This window comes from Planococcus citri, chromosome 5 (genome assembly GCF_950023065.1).
Source record: "Planococcus citri chromosome 5, ihPlaCitr1.1, whole genome shotgun sequence".
NCBI classification, from domain to species: Eukaryota; Metazoa; Arthropoda; class Insecta; order Hemiptera; family Pseudococcidae; genus Planococcus; species Planococcus citri.
Window position 1 is genome coordinate 38,418,418 of NC_088681.1, and position 24,945 is coordinate 38,443,362.

The window sequence follows — 24,945 nt, forward strand, 5'->3', positions numbered from 1 at the left end:
CAAAAATAAAAAATGAGGTGTCACTCCCGAAATTGACTCAAATGTGTACCAACTCGTTAAACAGGTCGTATTATAACACACAACTCAATTTTTAGCTGCCCAACCTCATATTCACGCCTTCTAGAGCATATTCAAAATTCTGGAGAAATTGAAAAATTGCGCTGGAGGCTCCAGAATGGCTACAAAATGGTGAAATTTGGATTTGAGGAATTAATATCAGTTTTAGGACTTATTTTTTTCTTTTTTTTGATCATTTGATCAAGTACGTACTTAAAAAAAAAAAAAAAAAAAAAAACATAAATCACCAATAGCAGTCAATTTTGAATTTTCAAACGTTCGTCAAAAATTGAAAAATGAAGTTGGGCAGCTGAAAATTTGGTTTTGAGGGTTTTAGACCATGTTGTTCGTACTTTTTCCAAAAAGCGCGGTCCCGTTCAAATCGGAGGGTAACACCTCAAGAGGTTTCGTTATTAGTTTCTCGATTGGTCTAAAATTATTGATGATGTGAAACTGGTAACTGAACCTACTTTTTCGATATTGCTTTTTTTTGCGTAACTCCTGGCATCACATCACAATTAAATCTGAATCAAGTGGAAGGGTATGAGTTCAAACCATTGATTGAAATCGAATGACTTCATTTTCATGCTCTTTTTAATTAATTTTCAACCATGCGGGGTAATCTTTCTCTGATTCAACTTTATTATAATTTTCCTCGATTACAGCTTTGTGCTAAAATTTCGGAAACTGTCTGAATTCTACATTATAACATTTCAACTAAAATTTCAACATAGTTTTTCGTGTTGAATGATCCTACTTTTTCAAAGGGCTGTTTTTCATTTTCGTCCGAGCCTTTCCTGAAAAAATCAGTATTTTTGATATTGGAATTTTTTCGATAGTATTCTTACTTTATCATATTTCCTTAAGGTTTTGCTTTTAGTTGGGCGTTTTCATTTTATGACATTTATTCTTCAAAATAAAATGGCTACCTTTCGAAGCTGGAAAATATGATAGAAGCAGGAAGGAGTTATGTTCCGACGATTTGGTCAATTTTTACTGAAATGTCACTTTTGTGTACAAATAGATGCGAATGAGTAACAAAAATATGACGTACTGAAGAAAAATGAAACGATATATGTAGCTAGGTACCATCAATTTGTAACCTTACATTGTGAATTACCTATATCCACACATTTTTTTAAAACTTGTGTTTTATGTTAGATTTTCGGTCCCACAAATAATACTTACCTATATGAATGCTGACGCATATAGATTTGTTTTCTTTTTGAATTTCCTCTGTAAGATAAATTAATGACAAATTTCCTCACATATTGATAAAAATAATAAAATACACAAATATAGGTATAGAATTTGCGCATTGCAAGTTTGAAAATTAAGGTTTACAGGAGATGATTCTCACGTCTTCACCCCAAAAATATTTTTTATTCGATGCATTTTCCTCCGGATTTGTTCAAATCGTTGAATATTTCCTTGTTCTAAATTATGAGAGGGAGAGCAAGTGAGCGACTTAACAGCAGAATTTTATGAAAAAAATAATGCCAAATTCGGACTCAGCATCTATGAAAACCTACTAGTTGATATACAGGACGATTTTTTATCTAATTTTTGACCCTTTCCCCCTCTCACAGTTTATACGTGCTACTCACCCCCTCCCCAACACACACACTCATACACTCTTGAGCGTTCATGTCATCTTGTGTGGTTATTAATTACAATCGATTTGTATCTCAGCGAAATTTAAAGAATGTATGATGTGTTCAATTTTATTTCATTTGAAGGAGTAGTGTGCATTGGAAGTTATTGAAGGGGTGGGGGTAAAATTGGAGGGGGAAGGGTTAAAAAATGATAAAAAATCGTCATGTAGTATATCGTTTGTATAGTTTTCAACCACGCTGATTACGAATCTGGAGGTAATTTTTCGATTGAATGAAAAGGTAATGAGCGAATATTAAAATCGAATCACTCTATATTTAAAAATAATGTTCTTTTTTTGTACATCGTTTACAACTATACAGTATACATAAATTAAAAATGAATAAAATTCCAATGTAGGTACGACAGATTTATACAACCATAAAATAAATACATCACATTAATATATTATTTACAACGAATAGAAAATTAATCTAAATTACGGACAGTATAGTATAAATGGTATGTGTGTTTTTTGATTGTTTGGAAGGCATATAGGTAATTATTTAAATAATTCCAAAACAATTACGGCGTTTTCTGGTGACTTTTTGAATTAACATTGTATGACAAAATCACAACTATATACGAAGAAAATAAAATTACATTTAATTGATGAAAATTGCGAAGTAATTGTTATATTGTAGGTATTCAAAATCAGAAATAGCCAAAATTCGAGACAAATAGGTACCTACACGCAATCGAAACCTATGTTTTTCTACGATTGACGTATACATTTTCTTCGGGTTGGTAAATTGAAAAAACAAATTATAGAAAAAAATTGAAGAAAAAAAATTACATTTCAGTCTTATCACGCGAAGTTGCCTTAAAATTTTGGCACATTAAAACAGATGATTAGCCGTAGGCGCCGTATGGCCTGTAGCTCCCAATAAATAAGCCGGATTGGCGGCGGCTGCGGCTGCCCCTAATAGGCTGGAAAACGGGTGATGGTGGTTTAACGGTTGGTGATGATGTTGCTGATGAGAGAAAGCTTTTTGAGCATGATGCATTAGTAATGCCGAACCAGAGGATGGACTAGTGTTGCTAATGGTGTTACATATTGAATGTGGCTGCGATGACGCCGACGACGTTATCGATAGCGACCATTTATTGGTGTTGTTGTTGTTATTGGTTTGTTGGCTCTCGGAATCGGATATTTTACCTGTAAATGTACATAATACATAGATACGTTTTACTGCTACGACATCTTCTACCTACGTATAGGTATACGTTTACAAAAAAAAAATAATTCTAACGAGTTTTTAATTCAATTTTTGTGCCGAGTTGCAGGAAAAACTCTTCAACATGATGTATGGCGTATGTTGGAGAATAACAACTCTCGAACAATTAATCACCTCGCGTATATACAAAAGGCAAAGACTGAAAAGAAATTACGCTGCTTATTTTTAAAACATAATGGCCGTCGGAAAGAAGAAAAAAGAAACGATTACCGAGTTTAGTTTAAAGTGACGTATCTCCCTTTATTTTATGTGTTTAAGTTACGCCATTTAAAATACAGTTTAACAGTTAAGAGGGAAAAGTTAGCGAGAGCAAGAAACAAAAAGAGAGAAAAAAAAGAAGAAAAAGGAAAAACATAGCGCAAAGTCTAAGAGAGTTTAGTGGCGAATTCGCCCCGTTATCTGGAGGCCAAGGGGGGGGGGGTACACTATGCTGTGAAAACTGTTCGAGGGGAATGATTTCGCCGGAGCTACTTGTTTTATAGTATCACATGTGTGTCCCAGAAATATCTGACGTTAATTGATATAAACGACTGTTCAGACTGGCAATTTTCTAGATTAAACGTTAGAACTGTAGTTAGCACTCCTGTAGTGTTTTTACTGGAATTTGTTTCTAAAGTCAGACAATTGAGCTTAACGCCGCTGATACAGACTAACTGACGGTATTAATGTAATTGCGCAAACAATTAACTAATATCGTGTTATAGTAATCATTTTCGTCGACGTAAAACTTTTCGCTGCGTTTTCGCGCCAATTTTACTCCGACGGTGTAATTTTTTTTTGTACAATTTTTACTTCATTTATACTTATAAACATTTTTATAATATAAATATAGTAGATTAAACTTTGCTATTAGGTGGTTCCTCTAAAGCTATAAAAATTTTACTCATACGTCGTATATGTACCTACGTACTGTATGTACAACTCGCTTGCTAAGCTACATTTTCTCGAGCTAAGAATATTCGATTTTTTTCTCTCCTTTTTTCTTTTTTTTTGGTTTTTTGTTAATAAAAAAGATCTCTCGTACATTTGTCTCGCTTCAGATACTCGAGTGTATTTTTCATTTTGGATTCGAATTCGATACAGAAAGAAGAAAGATATGAGAGAAAGTTGAACGTTGTGTATGGTGGATAGCAACAGATACATCACGTAATAAAAATATCAATGTGTAAAATAACACACCACCCGAAGAAAAAGAGTCGATATAATAAAACCAGAAACAATATGCCAAACATTTTTTCTCTCACCAACTACCGGTTGATTCGTTTTGATATATAGCACTTCGATGGATATTTTTGATGGGGAATGTAGCCCATATGTGTAGGTACGTACGTATGAATTATATATTTTACGAAGGTGTGTTTCGAAAGGCCGAGAATTATCAAAAATATACCTAGGGGAAAGTCCCCTAAAAGTGCGCAGTCTCCTAATAGTGCGCAGCGCCATATCTCGCGATTGGCACCAGGGATGTTCCGTAAATTTACACATGTAAATTTACCTTTATTTTACACGTAAAATTACGTAAATTTACACGTGTAAAAAAACTCCCTTTTTTTTACACAGTGTAAATTTACACTTTTGCCAAAAAAATGTGAAAAAAACATTAAAAATCGAAAAATCAAATGATGTATAGGCTTACATTATTATTAGTGTTATGAATCTTAGAATCTTGAATAAAAATGATAAATGATAATGCAATGCATGCATTATGCTAAGTCTAAACCTTGTCTGAGTCTGAACTAGAATAAAAAATTACCATCTTCTTTTATTTTAGATAGGGATAGGCCTATTTAATATGATAATGCGAACTCCGGACAAATTTACCAGGTTTTTAATTAGTTTAACTTTATTTTATACTCATTTATAGAGTGTTAATAACTCAAAATGTTCTTAAATTCGTTCACAATCTTCACATTATCACTGTTATCAACATTTATTCCTGATTTCTGATTGGTTGAATTATTTTACACATATTTGGCGTAAATTTACTCAAAAAGTGTAAATTTACACGTTTTTTGTGTAAATGTAAAAAAAGTTATTTTACATGTAAAGGAACATCCCTGATTGGCACCACTGAAAAATTCGTGAGGTAGCTCATTTGAAAGAGCGTGTCGTGACGATTATTTTGATGTATCATACAAGCCATTTGGCTAAATTTTACGCGTGCAAAGTCAAAAAATGTGAATTTTCAATTTCTGATGTAATTATTTTTTGTGAAAAGTTAACAATTTGTATTGCTCTCGTTGAATTGCAAAAATTTATGAGATAACTTATATTATATTATTTTGTAGGGAATTTTATCCTCTTTAATATTGTTGTAAAAGTTTGAAAATTCATCCTTTCGTTTTCTTGAAAATAATTTTTAAAGAAATAGAGGATATTTTTGAACCATGGATTCCCAATAGTGCGCATCCTAGAAAATCTGTAAACACGCTTGTGTTTTTCACTACCTGACTTTTGTTTTGATAGAATGGAGTGTTAAATACCTGTAAAAGGCTAAAGGGTGTTAGTTTTCAGTGAAGAAACATTCCTAAGAGTGAAAGAATACTTGAACAATGGGCTTTCTATGCAGAAATAAGCTCACACATAACCCCTACTCATAGTAAAACATATTTTCGCAATTTTCGTCAAGTACTCGTGTTTTTTATATCTGTTCTCAGTGTTCTCGTGATAATGAAACGTATTATTGCGATTTTTGTCAAGAATTAATTTTTTTGAAGTAAATTTACACATCGCGCACTATTAGGAACCCTACTGCGCACTTTGAAGGAGCCCATGGCTCCTAATAGTGCGCATTTGACATTTTTTACTCAAGGTAGGATTTCTCAGTCAGTTATCAATGAAAAATTTTGAAACTCTGGAATTATGTAGCTGAATGATACAGCTACAACATATCAAAAAATCACGATCCTAGGTAACCTTGCGGCGGAATGACAGCGATTTTGGTACTAAGTGCGCACTATTGGGAGACTTTCCCCTATATTTAATTATTTATATGTATAGGTTAGGTAGGTAGGCATTTGTTTTATATTTACCTGAATTACTACTTATGGATTTAAGATCGCCGTTGCTGGACGATAAACTGGTATTTGAATTTGGTGTGGACGGAGTCGATGGTTTCATATCTTTGGTTAAGCAGCCGTTACTTTTATTCTCATTTTTTACCGCGTTGCTGCAGTTGAGGTTGTCATTGGTCGAGTTGGATGATTGACTGGCTTTTTGCTGAGCTAATCTTTCTTGTTTTCGAAACTTGGCTCTTCGATTTTGAAACCAAACCTGGAACGAGAAATACACGCGAGGAGTTATTATCGTAGTTTGGTACTTGGGTATTTATATACATTTTTTATTTTTTTCTGTTACAGCACATGAGCTGGAAATAAATGAAACTAGATTTGCAAAATTTCACGATGGAAGTTCCAGGAAAATGAATCGAATGTTCGTTTAAGTATGTGAATAACGGTCCATGGAATCATGATTATTATTAATACATTTTCAGGTAAGGATCACTCGAGATATTTGATATGTAATAGGTAGATATAACTGAGGATAGGAATATTAAATATGTACCTACATCGTTAGGATTTTTCATCATGAATAAGATAATTATAATCTTTCGATTTTTTTTAAAATTAAAAATATTGAAAAACGGGTCATTTCGAGATCTTTTTTCTCGTCTTCGAGAATTTCTCAAATCTCCCCCCCCCCAACCAAACCCCCTGATTAAAATTAAGATGGAGGCTATCACTATTCTATGATATTACCCTCTAAAATGACCTTAGGTAGGTTATGGAGAAATTTGAAATTCCAGATGAAAAATGAAAACTTGCTAGAAGTTCCGGAAGGGCCCAAAATATTCTCTAACAATTTGGTTGTTTTACGAGGAAAATCGTCTTCCAAACGATTTCAATCCAGGGTCACGCTCGTGACCCCACCCCGCCCCCTCCCAAAAATAAAACGAAAACGACGATTATAAATGAAAACGAACAGAGGAAAACAACGAAAAAAAAAACGGAACGAGCTGACACTGATATTCTGAAAGGAACTCGTCTTTGTTACGGCGTGTGCCGCAAACTCATTTTACTGAGACAGCGTTTGTCAAATTGAAAAATTGAAAGTACCATTCTTTCTAATTTTCTAAGCGCTTTCTTTTGAGACCATAGCGAAGTTTGTACGATAAAAATTGGCGGACTTTGAGTTAAGCAGTTTTTTGTAATTTTTGTAAAATTCTTCTTAATGGTCAAGAGGGCTACTGAAAAAACGGCAGAACCAATTTTGATGAAATTTTGGAATTGAGTTCTACTCGTTGAATGCTCTGACCTTTTGGAATCAAATTTTGAAAATTTCGAAATTTGATCCTTCACCCCCCCATTTGGGGCCCCAAAATTTTGAAAAAATTAAAACTGATATCAAAAACGGAATCTATGGGTTGAAATACATAAACTGTGAAAATTTCAATTCAATCCGATGATTTTGAAGGGTTTTAGAGCTTTTCAAAGTTTTGCTGTTTTATCAATTTCAGTCATGTTCAAAAAGCAAATATAAAATAATGGAATCGAGTTGAACTTTGGCATTAGTAAAAGCGACTATTCTCAAGTTTAAGGAATGTATATTCAAAATTTCAACTCATTTAGTTTCCGATTAAGCTCTGTAGCTTTGGCTAAATTTATACAAAAAGAAAGAACCGTTAAATTCGAAAGCATGCGTATTCCCATGCACGTTTTGCTGTTCAGCGCAGCAGTAATGTGTTGAAGTGGCCCTAACTTCAGAGCAGCCGCGAGACTGCATGCGTTATGCGTCGGATCGCCATGCCGGAGGTCCCCAGTTCGAATCCCGCCCAACCCTGATATTTTTTTCAATTTTTTTTTAATGCTCAATATTTTCTTTTGAGTATTTTTTAATAGACAAATTTACGTTTTGGCCAAATAGACGTTTCCATATTTTCACCTTGCTGTTATTGATGAATAATTACTTAATGCATTTTTTTCCATTTTTTATGGAACTGAAGGAGATTGGGGAAATTTTTATCTAGTCATAAATTCAAGAGGATGGAATTTCCTTTCAATGGGTACAATCATTTCTCAATTTCATACAGTAATTGCGATTTTTTTTTGTATGCCAAATTTAAATTGAAATTACACAAAATTTTTAGCAAACATTGGTAATATAATAAGTACCTAGTTTAATAAACGAAAAATGTTCGAAATTTTATCCTTTTATTTATTTTTTTTTGCCGAAAGCACCAGCGTTTCTGTTCAAAACTTCAAACTCAAAGTTGTAAGAAATTGTTGTGCTCAGTAAAAATTCAACTTCAAACTAAATTTCTCAACATTTTCAGTGAATAAATGCGTATTTTATTGAACTAAAATTTAAAAATTTCATCCTCTTTCAGAGAATTCAGATGGGTTTTTACACAAAACAATAGCGTTTACTGTTCAAAAGTTACGACTCAGAGTGGTGAAAAGTAGCCATGTGTGGTAAAAATCACAACTCAATACTCATTGAAGTAGAATTACTATAGTGAAGTTAGTACCTAACAAAGCTTTAGTAAGTACATATTATTTGAATGGTAAACATAAACACTAGCGAAATGGATGAAAACCCATTTTGAAGAGGATACAGTTCTGAACATTTTGGTTTTATTAAAATACGACGCATTCACTGAAAATTTTGTGCAATTTTAGTTTGAAGTTGAATTTTTACTGCGCATGGCACTTTTTCACAACTTTGGGCTTCGATAAGATTTGAACAATAAATGCTAGCAGTGGTGCTTTCGAAAAAAAAAACAATCCGAAAGGAGATAAAACAATGGATAAAACTCTGAAAATTTTGGTTCATTAAAATACCTATTCGTTCACTCAAAATTTTGCGTAATCTTAATTCAAATTTAGCCTACAAGAAATCGAATTTATTCGTTTCATGATTTCATTAAATACGATTAATTTCCTGCAAAATTATTTGAGTAATATCCAGCAAATTTTTAAACATTCTTGGAGCTTCCAGCACATTTTTGAAACTTGAAAATGCAGTTGGAAAGTCGAAATTTATTCTGCAAGCCAATTTGAAATACCCTATGAAGTTGACTGCAGTTGGATTTCAAGTCGTTTTGGACCCTCCAGCAACTTTTTGAAAATTACTGAAGCCCCCAGCAGATTTTTGAAACTTGAAATTCCCTCTAAATTTCATCAAGTGGAGTTTGAAAGTCGAAATTAAATCTGCACTCCTCTATCAAGTCGGCTTTAGGTGGATTCAAATGATTTTGGAGCCTCTAGCGACTTTTTGAAAATACCTGGAGCCTCCAGGAGATTTTTGAAACATAAATTTTTATAACACTCTATTGAATGGAGTGAGAAAGGTGGAATTCTGTTGCAATTTCATGTTTTAAAAATCTGCTGGAGGCTCCAAGAATTTTCAAAAAGTCCCTGGAGGCTTCAAAATAACTTGAACCCACTATCAGCCAACTTAATGTTGTGCTAAAGTTGGAATTGAGCCTGAATTTCGAATTTCCTACTCTTAATTGATAAAATTTTATGAAAATTTCGAGCATTGAAAATGCGTGGACAGCTCCAGTAATTTTCAAAAAGTCGCTTGAGGCTCCAAAACGGCTTGAAATCCACTAGCAGTTGACTTAATAGTGTGCTCAAATTAGTTTGTAGAATCAAATTCGGCTTTCCAACTAGCTGCATTTGTTGAAATGTTGAAAGAATTTCAAGTTTCATTGTATTTTAAAGCTTAATGAATTTGAAATTTGAAATTTTTCAATACATATTGCCAATATTTTGTCCAACTTTTATGAATTAAGAAAATAATGTAACTAATTTCTAGCATGTCAAAATTTTGAAAAAATGACAACTTCTTGGTATTTCGAGATATTGAACTCGTCTGTCTTTTGGAAACAAAAAAAATCATAAATTGTCAAAATTCTGTCACTACGTAAGAAAAACAACTGATATCCCCCAAAAAATTCTCCGAAAAAGAATCGTACACCCCGCCCTTATCAGGGGAAAGAATGTAAATATTTTAGTAATAAAATGTTGTGATATCATTTTGAAAACCGCCCCCTAAAGTTCAACCAAATTTTTAAGGCTTTTCCTCCGAAGTCAAGATTATAAGTTAATTTTGAAACACCTTCTTTTTAACATAATTTTAAATCAAAATAAGCTTTCAATTATTATATCAATATAAAACTATTAAGTGTGTAGGTTCAACAACAAAAATTAAAAAAAAAAAAAAAAAAAAAGTAGGACAGACACAGAGTTTGAAGAAGCTTGGTAATCTAATCTGAATGTTGAACTGTGTCTACCCCAATTTTTTTAGAAGTTTTTTTGTTGTTGAACCCACACATTTGATAATTTTGTACTAATAATTAGTCTAAAAAAAATTTGGGCGGACACAGAGTTCGAAGAAGCTGGTTAATCTAACCTGAACGTTGCACGGTGTCCGCCCAAATTTTTTTTAGACTAATTATTAGTACAAAATTATCAAATGTGTGGGTTCAACAACAAAAAAACTTCTAAAAAAATTGGGGTAGACACAGTTCAACATTCAGATTAGATTACCAAGCTTCTTCAAACTCTGTGTCTGTCCTACTTTTTTTTTTTTTTTTTTTTTTAATTTTTGTTGTTGAACCTACACACTTAATAGTTTTATATTGATATAATAATTGAAAGCTTATTTTGATTTAAAATTATGTTAAAAAGAAGGTGTTTCAAAATTAACTTATAATCTTGACTTCGGAGGAAAAGCCTTAAAAATTTGGTTGAACTTTAGGGGGCGGTTTTCAAAATGATATCACAACATTTTATTACTAAAATATTTACATTCTTTCCCCTGATAAGGGCGGGGTGTACGATTCTTTTTCGGAGAATAATATGTATTTCAAAGTGATACTAACAAGGGAGGTGTCCCAGGTGACATCCACCAATTTTAACGATTCTTGCATCATTGGATAGAGGACATCGAACATAGCCTAACCACAAATTTTCAGCTGCTGAAGTTGATATTTCAGCCTTTCCAGGGCGATTTTTCGATTTTCACATTGCAATTTTGAAAAAATCGAAAAATTGCTCTGGAATGCTGAAATATCAACTTCAGCAGCTGAAAATTTCACCATGGGCTAGTCTTATCATATTTATTGAAATGCCCAAATAATATGAGATGTTTCGATATGCGACCTCCGCCGACCATTTTTACCAATTTTTCAAAATTGCCATGTGAAAATCGAAAAAATACCCTGGAAGCCTGAAATATCAACTTCAGCAGCTGAAAATGTCACGGTGGGCTAGTCTTATCATATGTATTAAAATGCCCAAATAATATGGGAGGTTTCGGTATGCGACCTCCGCCGACCATTTTTGCCCAATTTTTCAAAATTTCTACCTATATGAAAATCAAAAAATCACCCTGGAAACCTGAAATATCAACTTCAGCAGCTGAAAATTTTGTGGTTGACTATGTTCGATGTCCTCTATCCAATGGTGCAAAAATCATTGAAATTGGTGCATGTCACCTGGGGCACCTCCCTTGTAAGAATTCGGCCTCAAAAATACAAGAAAGTAAGTGTTGTATTTTATTATAAAAATACAACATAAAAACGTGAACTTCTTTATCTTTGAAAATGTTGATGCTGAAAAGAGGAGGAGGGAGTTTGAATCCTTTAAAATGTTATTTTTTGAAAACTTTGCTTTTACTCAACCAATGTCTCGACTTAATTTCTTTGGATTTACCCATCCTGTTCCGCGGCGCGAAAAAAATTGTGTCATTTAAAAATAAACCAAATGCAGTAAAAAAAATTTGAAATTGAGTGAAATATTTTCTAAAAACAAAAAATTCTGTAAAAACGTAAAAAATGCCTAAAAATTATGCTTTTTTATGCTCGTATAGGTAGATGTGAGAAAATGCTCTAACAAATTCGGTTCATTTTACTGGAAATTTCATGAGTCGTGGAGATAATTGAAATCAAATCTAAAGGTGTTAAAGCTCGGTTCTTCCAGAATGATTTAGAATTCCTGAAAAGAGTGTGACATACTGGAGGAGGCTCAAAAATTGTTCAAATGATTGTTGTTTTCAACCTAAAAGCCTCGCTTTTTGCCAACATTTGAAAAAAATAATTATTCACCAAAATTTTGCAAAAAATTTCACTTTTTGGATGAAAAATTTGCCAGTAATTTCAAAAAAAGTCTTGCTTTTGCCAAAAATTGACAAAAAGTCTCGTTTTTTAACAAATTGCTAAAAAATCGTGTATTTTTTCTAAAAATTCCATATGTTGACAGAAAGTCACTTTTTTGCTGAAAAAAAGTCCAAAAAAGTCTTAACTTTTTCAAAAATTGACACAAATTCTCATTTTTATTTTGGTTACTTTTAGGTTCCTTTTTTGAACTTTTTTGGTAACTATTGTTACTCATTTTGAGAGAAAATTCTAAATAGTTATTTTTTAGAACTTTTTGGGTTTTTAAAAATTCGCCAAAAAAAATAAAAATGAACTTTGAAGCTGACAATTTTGTTCTCGAGAGTTTTATGGCATTATCTTTCGATATTAGTTTGGTCTCGTTAAAATTGTATTGTGTTGATTTCAGTGGTTACCTTGTCGTTCAGTTACTTAAACTTTTCTCTCTCCTGTCTATCATGATATGCCTCAAAGGAAAAAAAATGAACACAAGTAGAAATTTTTTTTTAAATGCTCAATAGTTTGAGTCAGAAACACGTTTTCTTATACATTATGTATTTTTCAATACTCAGAAAGTAATTTTCGAAACACAAGTTGGAATTTTAATTTTTTGCCCTGAGAAAATTGCCATTTCTGTCTGGGAGAAGGGTCTACAACGCTGAAAATTTGAAAGAAAAAAAATCAAAATTTGATCTACATAATTGAAATTGAAAACTGGAATTTGGTTGATACTAATTTTTGATCATCAAAAACAAGTGGTGTCGGTTTCGACTTTCTAGCCACTCTGGAGACTCTAACAGATTTTTAATCTTCTGATGTTCTCAATTATTTCAGAAGAAGTCTTTAATGGTGACCACCAAATTTAAATTTACCATCTACAAACTCGATTTTAGGACCGAATCTCTTTTTTACCCATTCAAATCCTTATTTTAACACAATCTTTCGAGAAATAGAAAATTTAAAGCTCCATTATAGGGGCTTCATATTGGTTTGAAATTGCAATACCTATATCGATTTGAAAAAACAATAATCAGACGTAATTTGAATTTCAGCTTGAAAGTGAATTTTTTGATTATTTTTTTCAAAAATAATCGCTGAAGAAAATCATGCGTTTTATTTCGCTGAAATACATTTTTTGAAGTGCCCTAAATCATTGGAAAAGGATCACAAGAATAGTTATAAATTCGAGGCTGCTCATAAGGCTACTAAATTTAATTTGAATTCTGCTTATAAAATTTCTTGAAACCCACCTAAAAAACTCAAAAATTCACCAAATGCTCAGAATTACATAATAATACCTATTATTTAATCAATTTAGTTGAGTTTAACACAAAGTTCAGCTCAGCTTCTTATCTCAATTTCAAATAAATTTTGATTTTTCCTGTGACAAAAGAACTTGAAAATTTTCAAAAAATTTTCCTGAATCTGACTTTGAAATTATTCTTTACTATTGTACTTTTGGAAGCCCTTTCAATTTTTTTCGTTCATTGCAGCTCAAAAACTTTTCTTCCGATTGAGATATCATCTTTATGAAAATTTCCCATCGCTTTTGCTTTCCCATTTCATTAAACTGACCCTTCAAAAATGGTAAAAAAAAAAAAAGTAAGCAGATAACCGATACAACACGACGACCAGATCCATCGTCAAATTAGGCTCCGTATACCAACGCGATGGTTGGGAAATCAATACATCACCATAAAGGTAATATTAATTACGCACCTGATACCGTCATCAGCGGCTATAGTGTTTTTTAATCTTGGTTATTTGGTTAATAAATCATTAAGGTGGAGTGCATTTTTGCACATTAAAAAGTAACTCGTTTTATATAACAGGTGTGAGTGTTTATTCGGGCAAACGAGGCTATTTACGATGGCTGTTTACTTAACAGCTAAAGTAAATCCAACTACCCCGTTTATAAGTATAAGGGGTGCGCGATTTTAATTCATTGAATATTGAACGAGGGTTGTTTGTGGGTTAACACTGTATATTGTATACCCTTCAATCGTTTGACGACCTGTTTAGTTGTCAAATATCACACCGTATACAGTTGCAAGAATGAACTACCCAATCACTTATTTATGACGCACCGCCAAAGTAAACATTCGATATATACTCGTATGTATTTGGAATTTCACCAAGCGGCAAAATTTTTTACGCCGATCGCGATTCTTGGACCATTTAAAAATAAAGACAAAACCCATTTACATTTAGCATAACAGTTGGTGTCGTTTCTGTAATCTCTTTTATTAACAACGATATCTTCGCAAGAGACAAGGTGCGTGCATCGTATAGTTGTTACTCTTTATGGGGGTATACCCGCGCTATTCTCTATCTTCGTTCGGACGATTAAGTCTGCAAAATTCATACCGGTCTTGCTGTATAGCGAACAATGAACGCGTTGTACGATCCCTCTTTTTTTTTACATCTCCGTGATCCCTCTCTGTGTATCTGGCATTCGAACAGATAGTACCGAGGTACTGTACAATGTAACACAGATGTTAAATTCGTGACATCTCTATTTTAGACATCATTCGATTTCAATTTATAAGATTTCCAATGCTATTTACTTTATAACCTTATATATAGCGTGTTAAATGGAGCCGTACAATTTACACGAGGTCATTTTTTATCCTTCCTAGACCGAAACTTCATCTCCGTTTATTAACTTCATGGTACATTGTTGTCGTTTGATTAAGTTGTTCCGCGATGGTCAAACAGTGTAAAAGAGGGTGGTACTATAGGTATAGGCTATGTAAAATCCACCATGTATGTACCGAGTGATATGTAAAGTGCATTCTGTATTTACTTGATTACTTGTTTATTGCTTTTTTTTTTATTATATTATTTAATGTTCGGAACAAGTTGCATGATAGAATATTTATTTTTCAAACGCAGTCGGCAGGTTTATATTTTTTTTATGGCGGTGGTGGTGTTTTTCAAATCAGATGGGATCATCTGGTTGGAGATTCTTTCTTGGTTGTCGAGAGTGGAAGTTTTCATTTTTTTCTGTCCTCGGTTGCCCTACATACATGTACATAATTATTACACAGGGATGTGATATCATCACCCTTTTTTCAAAGTCAAATTAATCATATTTGATATTTCATATGTCAAAACATTCTCTAAAGCTTGTGTTGGAGGACTAATTAGGAATTAGGATTATTGAGGAATTTCAATTAGGTACCGAAATTCTTTTTTTGATTTTTGAAAAATTCAAGAAATTGCCAGTTAATTCATTTTAGTAAATTTTTGCACTATAAATACCTACATTTACTACGAGAGAAGTATTTTAATAATTGACAGTATTTTTTTAGATCAGAAAAATAAGAATCGGAAGAGCATCCCAAAATAAGCCACTGGGTCAAATTTCAGACGTTAGATTTATTTTTTCATTTTTTTGTTAAATTTTGAAAACTTATTTGACCAATTTTCTATGATTAGCTAAACTAAAAATTTGATCAATTCAAGTTAGAAAGTGGAAATTTGATTCATAAGTAGGTAAGTATGCTATTGTTGAACTCCTGAATCTCTTGTAGGTAGTTTTGAGCAGTTCTAGAGCCTTTAGTAGATTTTCAGGTTTTCTAGTTTTAGAAGAAATTGTCATAGAAAGAGTCAAAATGAAGTTCAGTCCAGTTTTTTGGAAGAATGGGGGGGGGGGGTTAAAAATTTATCATGCACCAACAATAAATTTCATTTTTCAATTTTTAGTGAATTTTTAAAAATCCAAAAGTTCACTTTCCACCGAATGATAAAAGTGAGTTATAAACGTGTTATTCGGTTTACCTATGTATAGGTATATCTTATTTTTTGACCTCTCAAATAGATTTTATGGTGGTTTTGAGTCTGTTTAAAGTTTCCAGCTGATTTTTGGGCCGGGAGGGGAGGTTCCAAAAGAGCTCGAAACTATTACTAATTGATTCGAAAGATCAAGAGTAGATCATAAACCTAATTTCACTTTTCAACTTCGATTTTGTCAAATTTTAATGCTATTTTATGGAAATTACCTGAACCATTGGAATTTCCAAAAACTCGTCAAAAATCGAAAACTTGAATTCTACACCTAAAATTGGTTTTTGATTATTTTTGGATTGTTTTTCATTTTTTTTCTTTGTTGGAGTTGAAAAAAATTTGGCAGTAGAGAACAATAGGTAAGTAAGTAGGATACAACCACGAAAAATACGTGAAAATATCTGATTTTTTTTTGTCATAACTTTTCTTATTCTCAAATAATTATTTAGAATAAATGCAAACTCATAGGAGATCACAAATTTTTTCGACTTCTGCAAGACAGAAATCTAGAGTGCTGTTCTCGTGTGTTTTTTTTTAGCGAAAAAAATCCACAATTTTATTATAATTTCCCAAAATTTTTCAAGAAATTCTGCTTCAACTAAAATTTAAACTTTGACGCTTCTCAATTGGTTTCGTTTCCTCGACACCTTCAGCTAAATAATTGATGGGTGAACCCATTAGGGTAAACTTCAAAAAGAACAATTGTACTATAGGGCAAAATGATGGGGAAAAAAGTAGGTAACTGACAAGTTTTTACATATAACAAATTAGATTTTTTGAAATTCATATTTCTCAAAAACAAAATTCACGTCAGAATCTCAGAATCCTGCTTTTATCATGATTTTTACTGATATATCCTGTGGCGTTTCTTTTGATATTCTAAACTGAAAATTGTTAAAAAATTGTATGCCTTTCTTCACTTTCAAAATAATTTTCAATGAATTAATTTGCATATTTTTTTTTTGTTGAAAAATTATGATAATAATGTCAATAAAAATGCTCAAAATAAGTTGAAAAATTTGAAAAACGGAATGCTGAGATGATACAAACCCCCCCCCCCTCCTCTAATAGGTATTGGAAACCCTATAACACTAGAAAAATGAAAAATTTAAGTGTAACATTTTGAACCTTATTCTCTTCTTTCTCCAAAAAAAGTCATGATGTGTTTGCAAAATGCTTCGCCCATGAAAAACTGAAATGATAAAATGTATTTTTGACACCCCCTTGGCCGCAAAAAAATCTTAGAATGTCCAAAAAATATTGAAAAATCAAAAAATTGATGGGTAAAATTATGAACCTCTCTCTCTCCTGTAAAGAAGTCGTAATGTTTTTGAAAAATGTCCTGCCAAAATTCCTGCTTTTTCATTTTGAAATTTTGTTAGACACTTTGAATTGAATTTTTCGGTATTAATTGACCAAAATTTCATTTCCAATATTCTGAGTTTTTTTTAGATAATTAAAATATATCCGATTCTTCTACAATTTTACCACAATGAAGTATTCTAAAAGAAAAAAATTTAAGAAAAAGAATTTATCAATTTATTCTACCTCTATTTCCCCCAACTTTTGAAACATACATACTAACTTATTATGCCAAGAAAAAATCCAAATTATCTGTATAGACGAAGCTGAAAGGACTAGCATCCTTTCTTTCTCTTTAGGGTACCAAATCTTTGGAAAAAGGGAGTTCTGGGAGCTGTGTGGCCAAATTATATTTTCAAATACCGAATCCAATTATTAAGTACCTATTTGTTTTTCGAATGAAGATATTGTTTATTTTTGCATTTCGTTGCGCAAAAATCGTCTCAGAGAAAAAGGACGAGAGGGTGAAAAGATGATTAGAAGGAGAAGATTTCCCCCTATATCGACAATTCGACTCGTATTTCAATGTATAGTTAGATAGATAATACAATAGTACATAAATTGAAACGTGGAAAAAATTCTGTCCACATCTCGTCGGTCGTAGGCTGTTATAGATTCCTGAAGGCTGAAACTCGAATCAAGAATGCCTTAGGCTTCGACGACTGTAGTATAGGAATATCTGTTTACACATTATTCCCTTCATTGAAGATTCATTAGCGGTGCAAAGATGCGACCTGGGAGACATTTCAATTACGAGAATTGTTCGTACTCGACTACTCGTATATGTACGATCGGCTGAAGGCATTTGGCATTGGCAATTTAAACTCTTGATATATTAATTCAAAATGATGCATTTTGTAAACTCCGAATAAACGCATAGCTAATTTACAAAATACCATAGAGTACGAGCCGTAGCAGAGATCCGAATCGTATACAATGAAACAGTGTACTCGCGCCGAATAGGGTAGCAAAACGCCTGCTACGTGAGGAGGGGATGCAGGGAGATAGGGAGGTAAATTTGCGCTGCCTGCTGCAGGCAGCAGGCAGCAAGCAGCGTGTACGCGGATGTTATAGTATTGTATTTCATTTAAATGACAAAAATAAAATACCTTCATCAACATTTACACGATCTCTAATTAAATATTCATGGTTTAGCGAGAGAATTCGCTAATGTTACGTTGTTACTATGTCAAAATTGTCTTTGTCGAGATGTTCAGTATGTGTATTATGGTGTAGGTACCTCTACGTCTGTTGTGTTCTGTTCTACCTATTTGGTATCTACATCTACATACACATGGTAACGCATGTCATTTCTGTAGCCATGCTATATACCTATAGTATGTATTCGACTCCCTGTACGACGAATTGCTGGCAGAATGAAACTGGGGATATAGTTGTGTAGGAAGATGATTAAAACGAGAGAGAGAGAGAGCCATGCATAGCAACACTCACGTATACACAATATATGTTTACTTTGACAGGCAAGGTGGCAATTTCGCAATTCGCACTTGTCCTATCGATGATTTGTAATTATACCTGTAAAAAGTCACCAAATACACGTGTCAAGTGTACCAAAGAGAGGGGTAATCCAGCACCAGGACGCGGCAGGAAAAAAAAAACATCCCTCGCGTAATAACTCCCCGGCGGGTATTTCAAACCATTACTCTTCCGTTTCTTATTCAGTGAATTGTTAATAATTTAATATTTTGTTGGCGACCTCCCTTAATTGTTTAACTCCCCTAGCGAAACGAGACATGGTCGTGTTAACGAATACACCGCGATATAGTACAAGGTTATACTCGTATGTGGCGAGAATCGCGGGTATAAAAAATCCTCATGCTGGATGTACTACTTGTAATTCGTAACTGTGTATAAAATGGTCATCAATGTATTCCCTCGGTGGATGTGGGAAAACACTATACGTTGAACGTTGATTTTTTTAAATCAAATGACGAGCGAAAAATTTTGCGACTTGGATGGGTAACTTGGATTGATTCTCATGTTGACTCATTCTTCTTTTCGCGTGTACATATAAAATGAGAGGGAATGAGGCGTAGGAGTTTTCAGGGGGGAGGGGGGTTTTTAGATGACAGACTTCTAGACTTCTTTAGAGTTGATATTATGTACTAATTTAGTTGGTGTTGTTTGATTTCTGATTGAGTATTTGTAGGTATTTACTGGTGTTTGTTTTGGAGGAAATTTTTGAAATTTTTTGAACAATTTCATTTTTTTTCATACTCATTTACTTAGGACTTGATTTTAAAATGATCTAACTACACTATAGACTCTGAATCTACTGAAAATCTGGCCAATTCACCAGATTCGGGCGAATACTATGCCATGTTAGTTCTGCGCCAGGAGGCGTACTCACACGAGAATTTCTTAGTCGCCTACCCACTGATTTCTCTCATTTTTAAAAAATCAAAATATAACAACCTGTAGGGCAGTTTTTAAGAACATTTCAGCTGCCCAGACAAAAAATGGAGGGTCCTACAAGGATTTAAATGTTTCAATAGTCCAAAAAATTGCACGTAATTGATGAAAAAAATTGAAGGGTGAGTCAGAGAGAGATTGTATTTTTAGGAGTCTCAATTTAAAAAAAAAATATTGTAATACTTATTGAATTTCTTTCGAGATCGTCAAAATTATGACCTTTCAAGCATGATAGTCATGAAAATTTGACATACAGGATGAAAAATTCTCAGAGTTGTAGGTTCCCAAAATTGTACCAACATTTTGAAAAAAGACATTAAAAAAATTAGACCCAAAAATAAATTTTTTCACTTTTATTAGCGTTGATAATTAGGATATGATGTGGAAAGAAATTCCTAAAAGTGTAGTTTGAAATTTCATTTTTTTTTTTTTGAGAAAAGGGACTTGATAAATACCATTTTTTTCACTCATGTCGAAAGAGATTCCAAAAACATGTTCGTTATTGGAACAAGCATGGCCTAAAAAAAAGTGGCCAAAGTTGTAGCGGTTCCATTACACATTTTGAGACCTTTAAAAAATTTTTTGAAAAAATATTGAGTTCTCAAAAAATATTACCTACGCATTATCCCAACAAAAATTTTCTAGAAAAATAACTCATTTTGTAATAAAAAAAAAATGTAGTAAATGAAACATATAAATTTTACGAATGAGAAGTCCTTCATTTTGTGAAAAATTCCTTTTTCAAGTTGAATTCGAAAAAGTTTTGCTTTCCAAAAAAATGTGATTTCTTGCAGAAATTGCTAAAAATCGTGAAAAAGTTTTAGTTTTTTTTAGTTGCTAAAATTGTGAAAAAGTTTTGGTTTTTTGGTCAACATTTTCAAAAAGTCTTTATTTTTTCCAAAATTACCAAATAAGTTTTGCTTTTTACAAATGCTGCGAAAAATCTAGCTTTTTCCCCAAAAAATTCCATAAGTTTTCTATTTTTTAAAAAAAGTTTTCCGTTCATGTTTTTTTTGTGAAATATTTCAAAAAAAAGATACCCCCAAATCGCTAAAAATTGATATAGTTCTACTGTTTTTTTTTTGTTTTGCTAAAATTGTGAACAAGTTTTGCTTTTTTGATCGAAATCACCAAAAAGATATTGCTTTTCATTGAAACTATCAAAACTGTCAAAACATCTCGTTTTTTTACCAACATAACATAACTGTCAAAAATCCTACTTTTCATTAAAACTGCCCAAAAAGTGTGTTTAAAACTCTCTGGTGAAATTTTTGATCCCCCAAGGTTCTCTATTTGTGTTGCCATCTCCTGGTTGAGCAAACAAAAGTTAGGGTGTCTAACGGTCCTGCAAGTCTTGCAAGTCGTGCAGTTGTCCTGCTTTTTTCACTTTTCATCAAAAAGTCCTGCTTTTTTCAATCGGACTTCAAATTACGAGTATCAATTCATTTCTACTTTTTCTGAAAAAATTTCGTGGAAAAGGACTCATTTGTAGACTTTTTTAGAACTTGAATTACAGAGCTTTGGCCCTTGCTTCGTTCGGGCTATTTGCTCTTTTTTTTGCCCATAGAAAGCTTTTATTGTTCAAATTAGTAAGAGATGTTCAAAGTTTAAATTAGAAAAATTAACTCCTCTCTGCAATTCTGCATAAAAAACTTTTTGTTTTACTTCTCAAAACATGAATTTTTGAAAGTTTTTGGTCTCGCTTCATTGGGACTCGTTTGCTTTTTTTCAAGTTTGAATTTTTTTCTAAATCATCGTTCAAATTTTAAAATTTTGAATCAAAAATAATAAATTTCTTCATTTATCATACAACTTGAAATACCAATTTTCGAGAGCTTTTGCCCTCTCTTCAATTGGGCCCGTTTGCTTTTCTTTTTTCAATTTTGAATTTTAAAAAAATCATTCGAATTTTAAAATTTTGAAGCAAAACAATGAACAAGTAACTCATTACCCAAAATGTATCTTCCTATCTCATTTTTTCAAACTTCAAATTTTTGTTTCTATTTAGTGAGGAATTAAAATAAAAATTTGAGAATTTTTTATGTCAATGATATGCTGTAAGAAGTGTACTATAGAAGAGGGAGAGGGTATATTTTAAAATTATTTCTGCTGTTTTTCTAGCACGAATTAAAAGAGAAAAATTGAGGTGAAAGAAATATGTATCAAGTCGTATGAGTACGAGTAGGATGTATAAAATTGACCTCACGTCGAGTGAAATTTTTCTTGGCGAATTTTCGCAACATTTTCCGTTCACATTTGATCCGTTGGCGTATGAAACATCAAAAAAATACTTATCTAATGAAAATTTTGATATATTTTTTATTCGAGATTATACGTATACGTACGTATATGGAATAGCGGCAGAAGAAATTTCAAAAGTGACGTTTAATTTCAAAGAGTTTTCTCATCCGCGTGTTGGTAGAATTTTTCATCTCGACTCACATCCCCCTCTCCTCACTCAATCGTTGACTCTCGTGTTAGTATAGCTGGGGTATTGAATGACTGAGGATGAGGAAACTCGTACGAGTATTTCATAAAATGGAACCGACATCTATATCAGATTCTCACACGTTTATCTTTTTCAGATGATCGAACTGCTGGGAAACGTGGGAGAGGAGGGGGCAATAGTGAAAAATTGTCGCAGTTATCGTCGTCGTCACGTTATAAGCGCGATAAATTGATTATTCGTTAGATTTATATAAATATGTACGATATTCGATACGCATCTTGTAGATGTAAAAAGTGGTACGTTTAGCCAGAGGTGCCTACTGCCTATGCCTATATGCTGTAGGGGTAGGTATGTATATGTATAGGGACGAGGAGTGATAATAAAAACAACCATATCAATTTTCCAAGGGTTAGTTTACACACATTTGAAGTGGCAATTGTCGGACAATGGAGGTCGTACGCTCGGTACTCGTCTGATCGGAAAATTACACTTGAGCAACGTACGCCGGTCTCGTGGCAAGACCACCTTTTACACGTGTAATCCGATTGGCTAAGGTTGTCAGTATTTACAAATAAGTTGTATCGAATTACGATGTGAGAGTTTTTGACGCGTATTTAGAGCTTTCCAGTAGCATATTTCTGAGGGAAAGATTTTTAGATAAAAATGAAATATACCTACGTACTATGTACTATGTAAAGGTATACTTGAAAGCGAAAGCAGAGAGTATAGGTTTTCATGATGGATATTATTACGATGTTGTTATTGGCAAAAGTATAGGAAAAGTACTCGTTTATTACCTGAACGCGAGCTTCGGTTAGTTCGATTTTAATGGCGATTTCTTCTCTGGTATATATATCCGGGTAATGGGTTTCTTGAAATGCTCGTTCAAGTTCTTTTAATTGGGCAGACGTGAACGTGGTTCGAATTCTGCGTTGTTTTCGTTTCTCCGTTAGAGATGAATCGTGCGCGTATACTTTGTATGGTAATCCGCCTGTAACATTAGGTAATTGCGTTAACAACTTTGATTTTTAAAGCTGCCTTTTGTCGGAGCTTTTTAAGCGAGTGTTTTCGCAGGGGTCGCCAAAATTGGCTCAAAGTAAAAGTAGCAGAAACGTAGCATCCATAGAAAAATCTAGTGGCTGATAAAATGGAGAGTTTTCATTTAAAAAGTGGAGGGAGAATGACATAGAGGCAGGTTAAGTAGGTACTACATATAAGAGCCTACTTTTGCATTGATTTCTGCTTTCCTGATTTTGTCCTGCTCTTTCGTCAAAATTTATCAAAAAATTTCGTGTTTTTTTTTATTTTTCAACGAACTTTGAAATAGGTACCTATTTATATTCAATCATTTACGTTTTTTTTCCCCAAAAATCTAAGGGTTTGTTTTCGCTTTTTCGACAATTATTTTCAAAAATTGAAAAATTTCGATTCAAAAATGTTTAATTTGAAAAATTTTTATTCCAAAAATATCGAAGTATTTAGAAAAAAATCAATCACCTAAAACGGTCGAGAAGTTCCCCAACAAGTTATGGGTTCCAAAGTTCATTTTAGGCTTCTCAGGAGTGATTTGAAATTTCTGTCGGGGGCTCTAGAGTGTTCCAAAACTAGTAATTTTTGATGTGTGGGTGTTGATTTGAAGAAATTATTCAGATTCGTTCACTTTGCTCAAAAACAAAAATTATATTTCACGACAAAGTTGAAAAAAATCGCCCTTAAAACAGTTTTTTTTTCAATTTAGTCGATTTTTTAGAATTTGTAAAAAATCCAAAAATGAACTTTAGAACCTGAAATTTCGGTTACGGGGGTTGGACATATTATTTAGATCTAGCTTGGTTTCGTTCAAATCGGAGAGTTCCAGTTCAAAATGATTCCTTTATCACCTACCTAGTTTGTTTGTCATATGTATTATTCGCAGATTTTCTGAGTTTTTACCGGAGTGTGAGGGGGGGGGGGGTTAAAAGTTTATACAATTTCGTTTCTTGAATTTTTTTCAACTATTAAGGAAGTTTTGTACAAAGGGACCAAAATCATTTGGTAGATCGCAGGACTTTTTTCCAACGATATTGCCTCTTCAAAGGAATTTCGACGCAGAATTTGAGAATTTTTTTGGTAGATCGCAGGACTTTTTTCCAACGATATTGCCTCTTTAAAGGAATTTCGACGCAGAATTTGTGAATTTTTGAAAAATTTTCATTGGCTTTTCCTGTATTTTTATTTTTTTGAATTTATTCAAATTTTAGATCCCTGTGCAGGGAGACTAATATTGTGAATATTGCTGTTTTAAACTGTAAAATTCATTACACATTATCTGATTTCAGAATTATGATAATATTTTTGAGATTCCAAAAAATTTAAGCTTTTTTCTGTGATAAAAAAAAACATTTTTTTTCAAATCATGAAATTCTGATTTTTTTCATTTTTATTTTTCAAAACAAATTATTTTTGAGCTTTGAGCTGGAATAACTTATTGATAGGTACTTAATTAAAAATTTGATCCTAGTCTCAAAAAAATATCTAAAGTGTGCTGATGACATTCTTTTTAGAAAAAATTTGAAAAAATTGTATAGTTAAGGTAGTAAGAATATTTTTAGTGGAGCAACACCTTACTAAATTTCACCTTCTTCTTCACTCTTAATGACATTCTTTTGATCCATTCTTACCCAAAACGAATTCAAGCTAGTGATATACATACATGATTTGTAATCAAAATAGAATCAATTGAGTCCCTCCCTCTCCCCCTCCCCCTTCCTTCTAGAAAAATGTTTTTAAATTATGAAAAATTAAAATTTTGCAAAATGTTCAAG

General features: G+C 32.7%; 1 protein-coding gene across 1 annotated transcript in view; it reads right to left on the reverse strand.

Annotated features, from left to right (window-relative positions):
• Positions 1–2,052: 2,052 nt before the first annotated feature.
• LOC135847911 (paired mesoderm homeobox protein 2A-like) overlaps positions 2,053–24,945 on the reverse strand; it is a 35,184-nt gene continuing 12,291 nt past the window's right edge. Inside the window, exons 2-4 of the mRNA XM_065367648.1 lie at positions 22,939–23,132; positions 5,981–6,221; positions 2,053–2,869 (exon numbers count right to left, since the gene is read on the reverse strand). Coding sequence (XP_065223720.1) covers positions 2,550–2,869; positions 5,981–6,221; positions 22,939–23,132 — 755 coding nt within the window. The 3' untranslated portion in view covers positions 2,053–2,549. The remainder of the gene's footprint in view (positions 2,870–5,980; positions 6,222–22,938; positions 23,133–24,945) is intronic.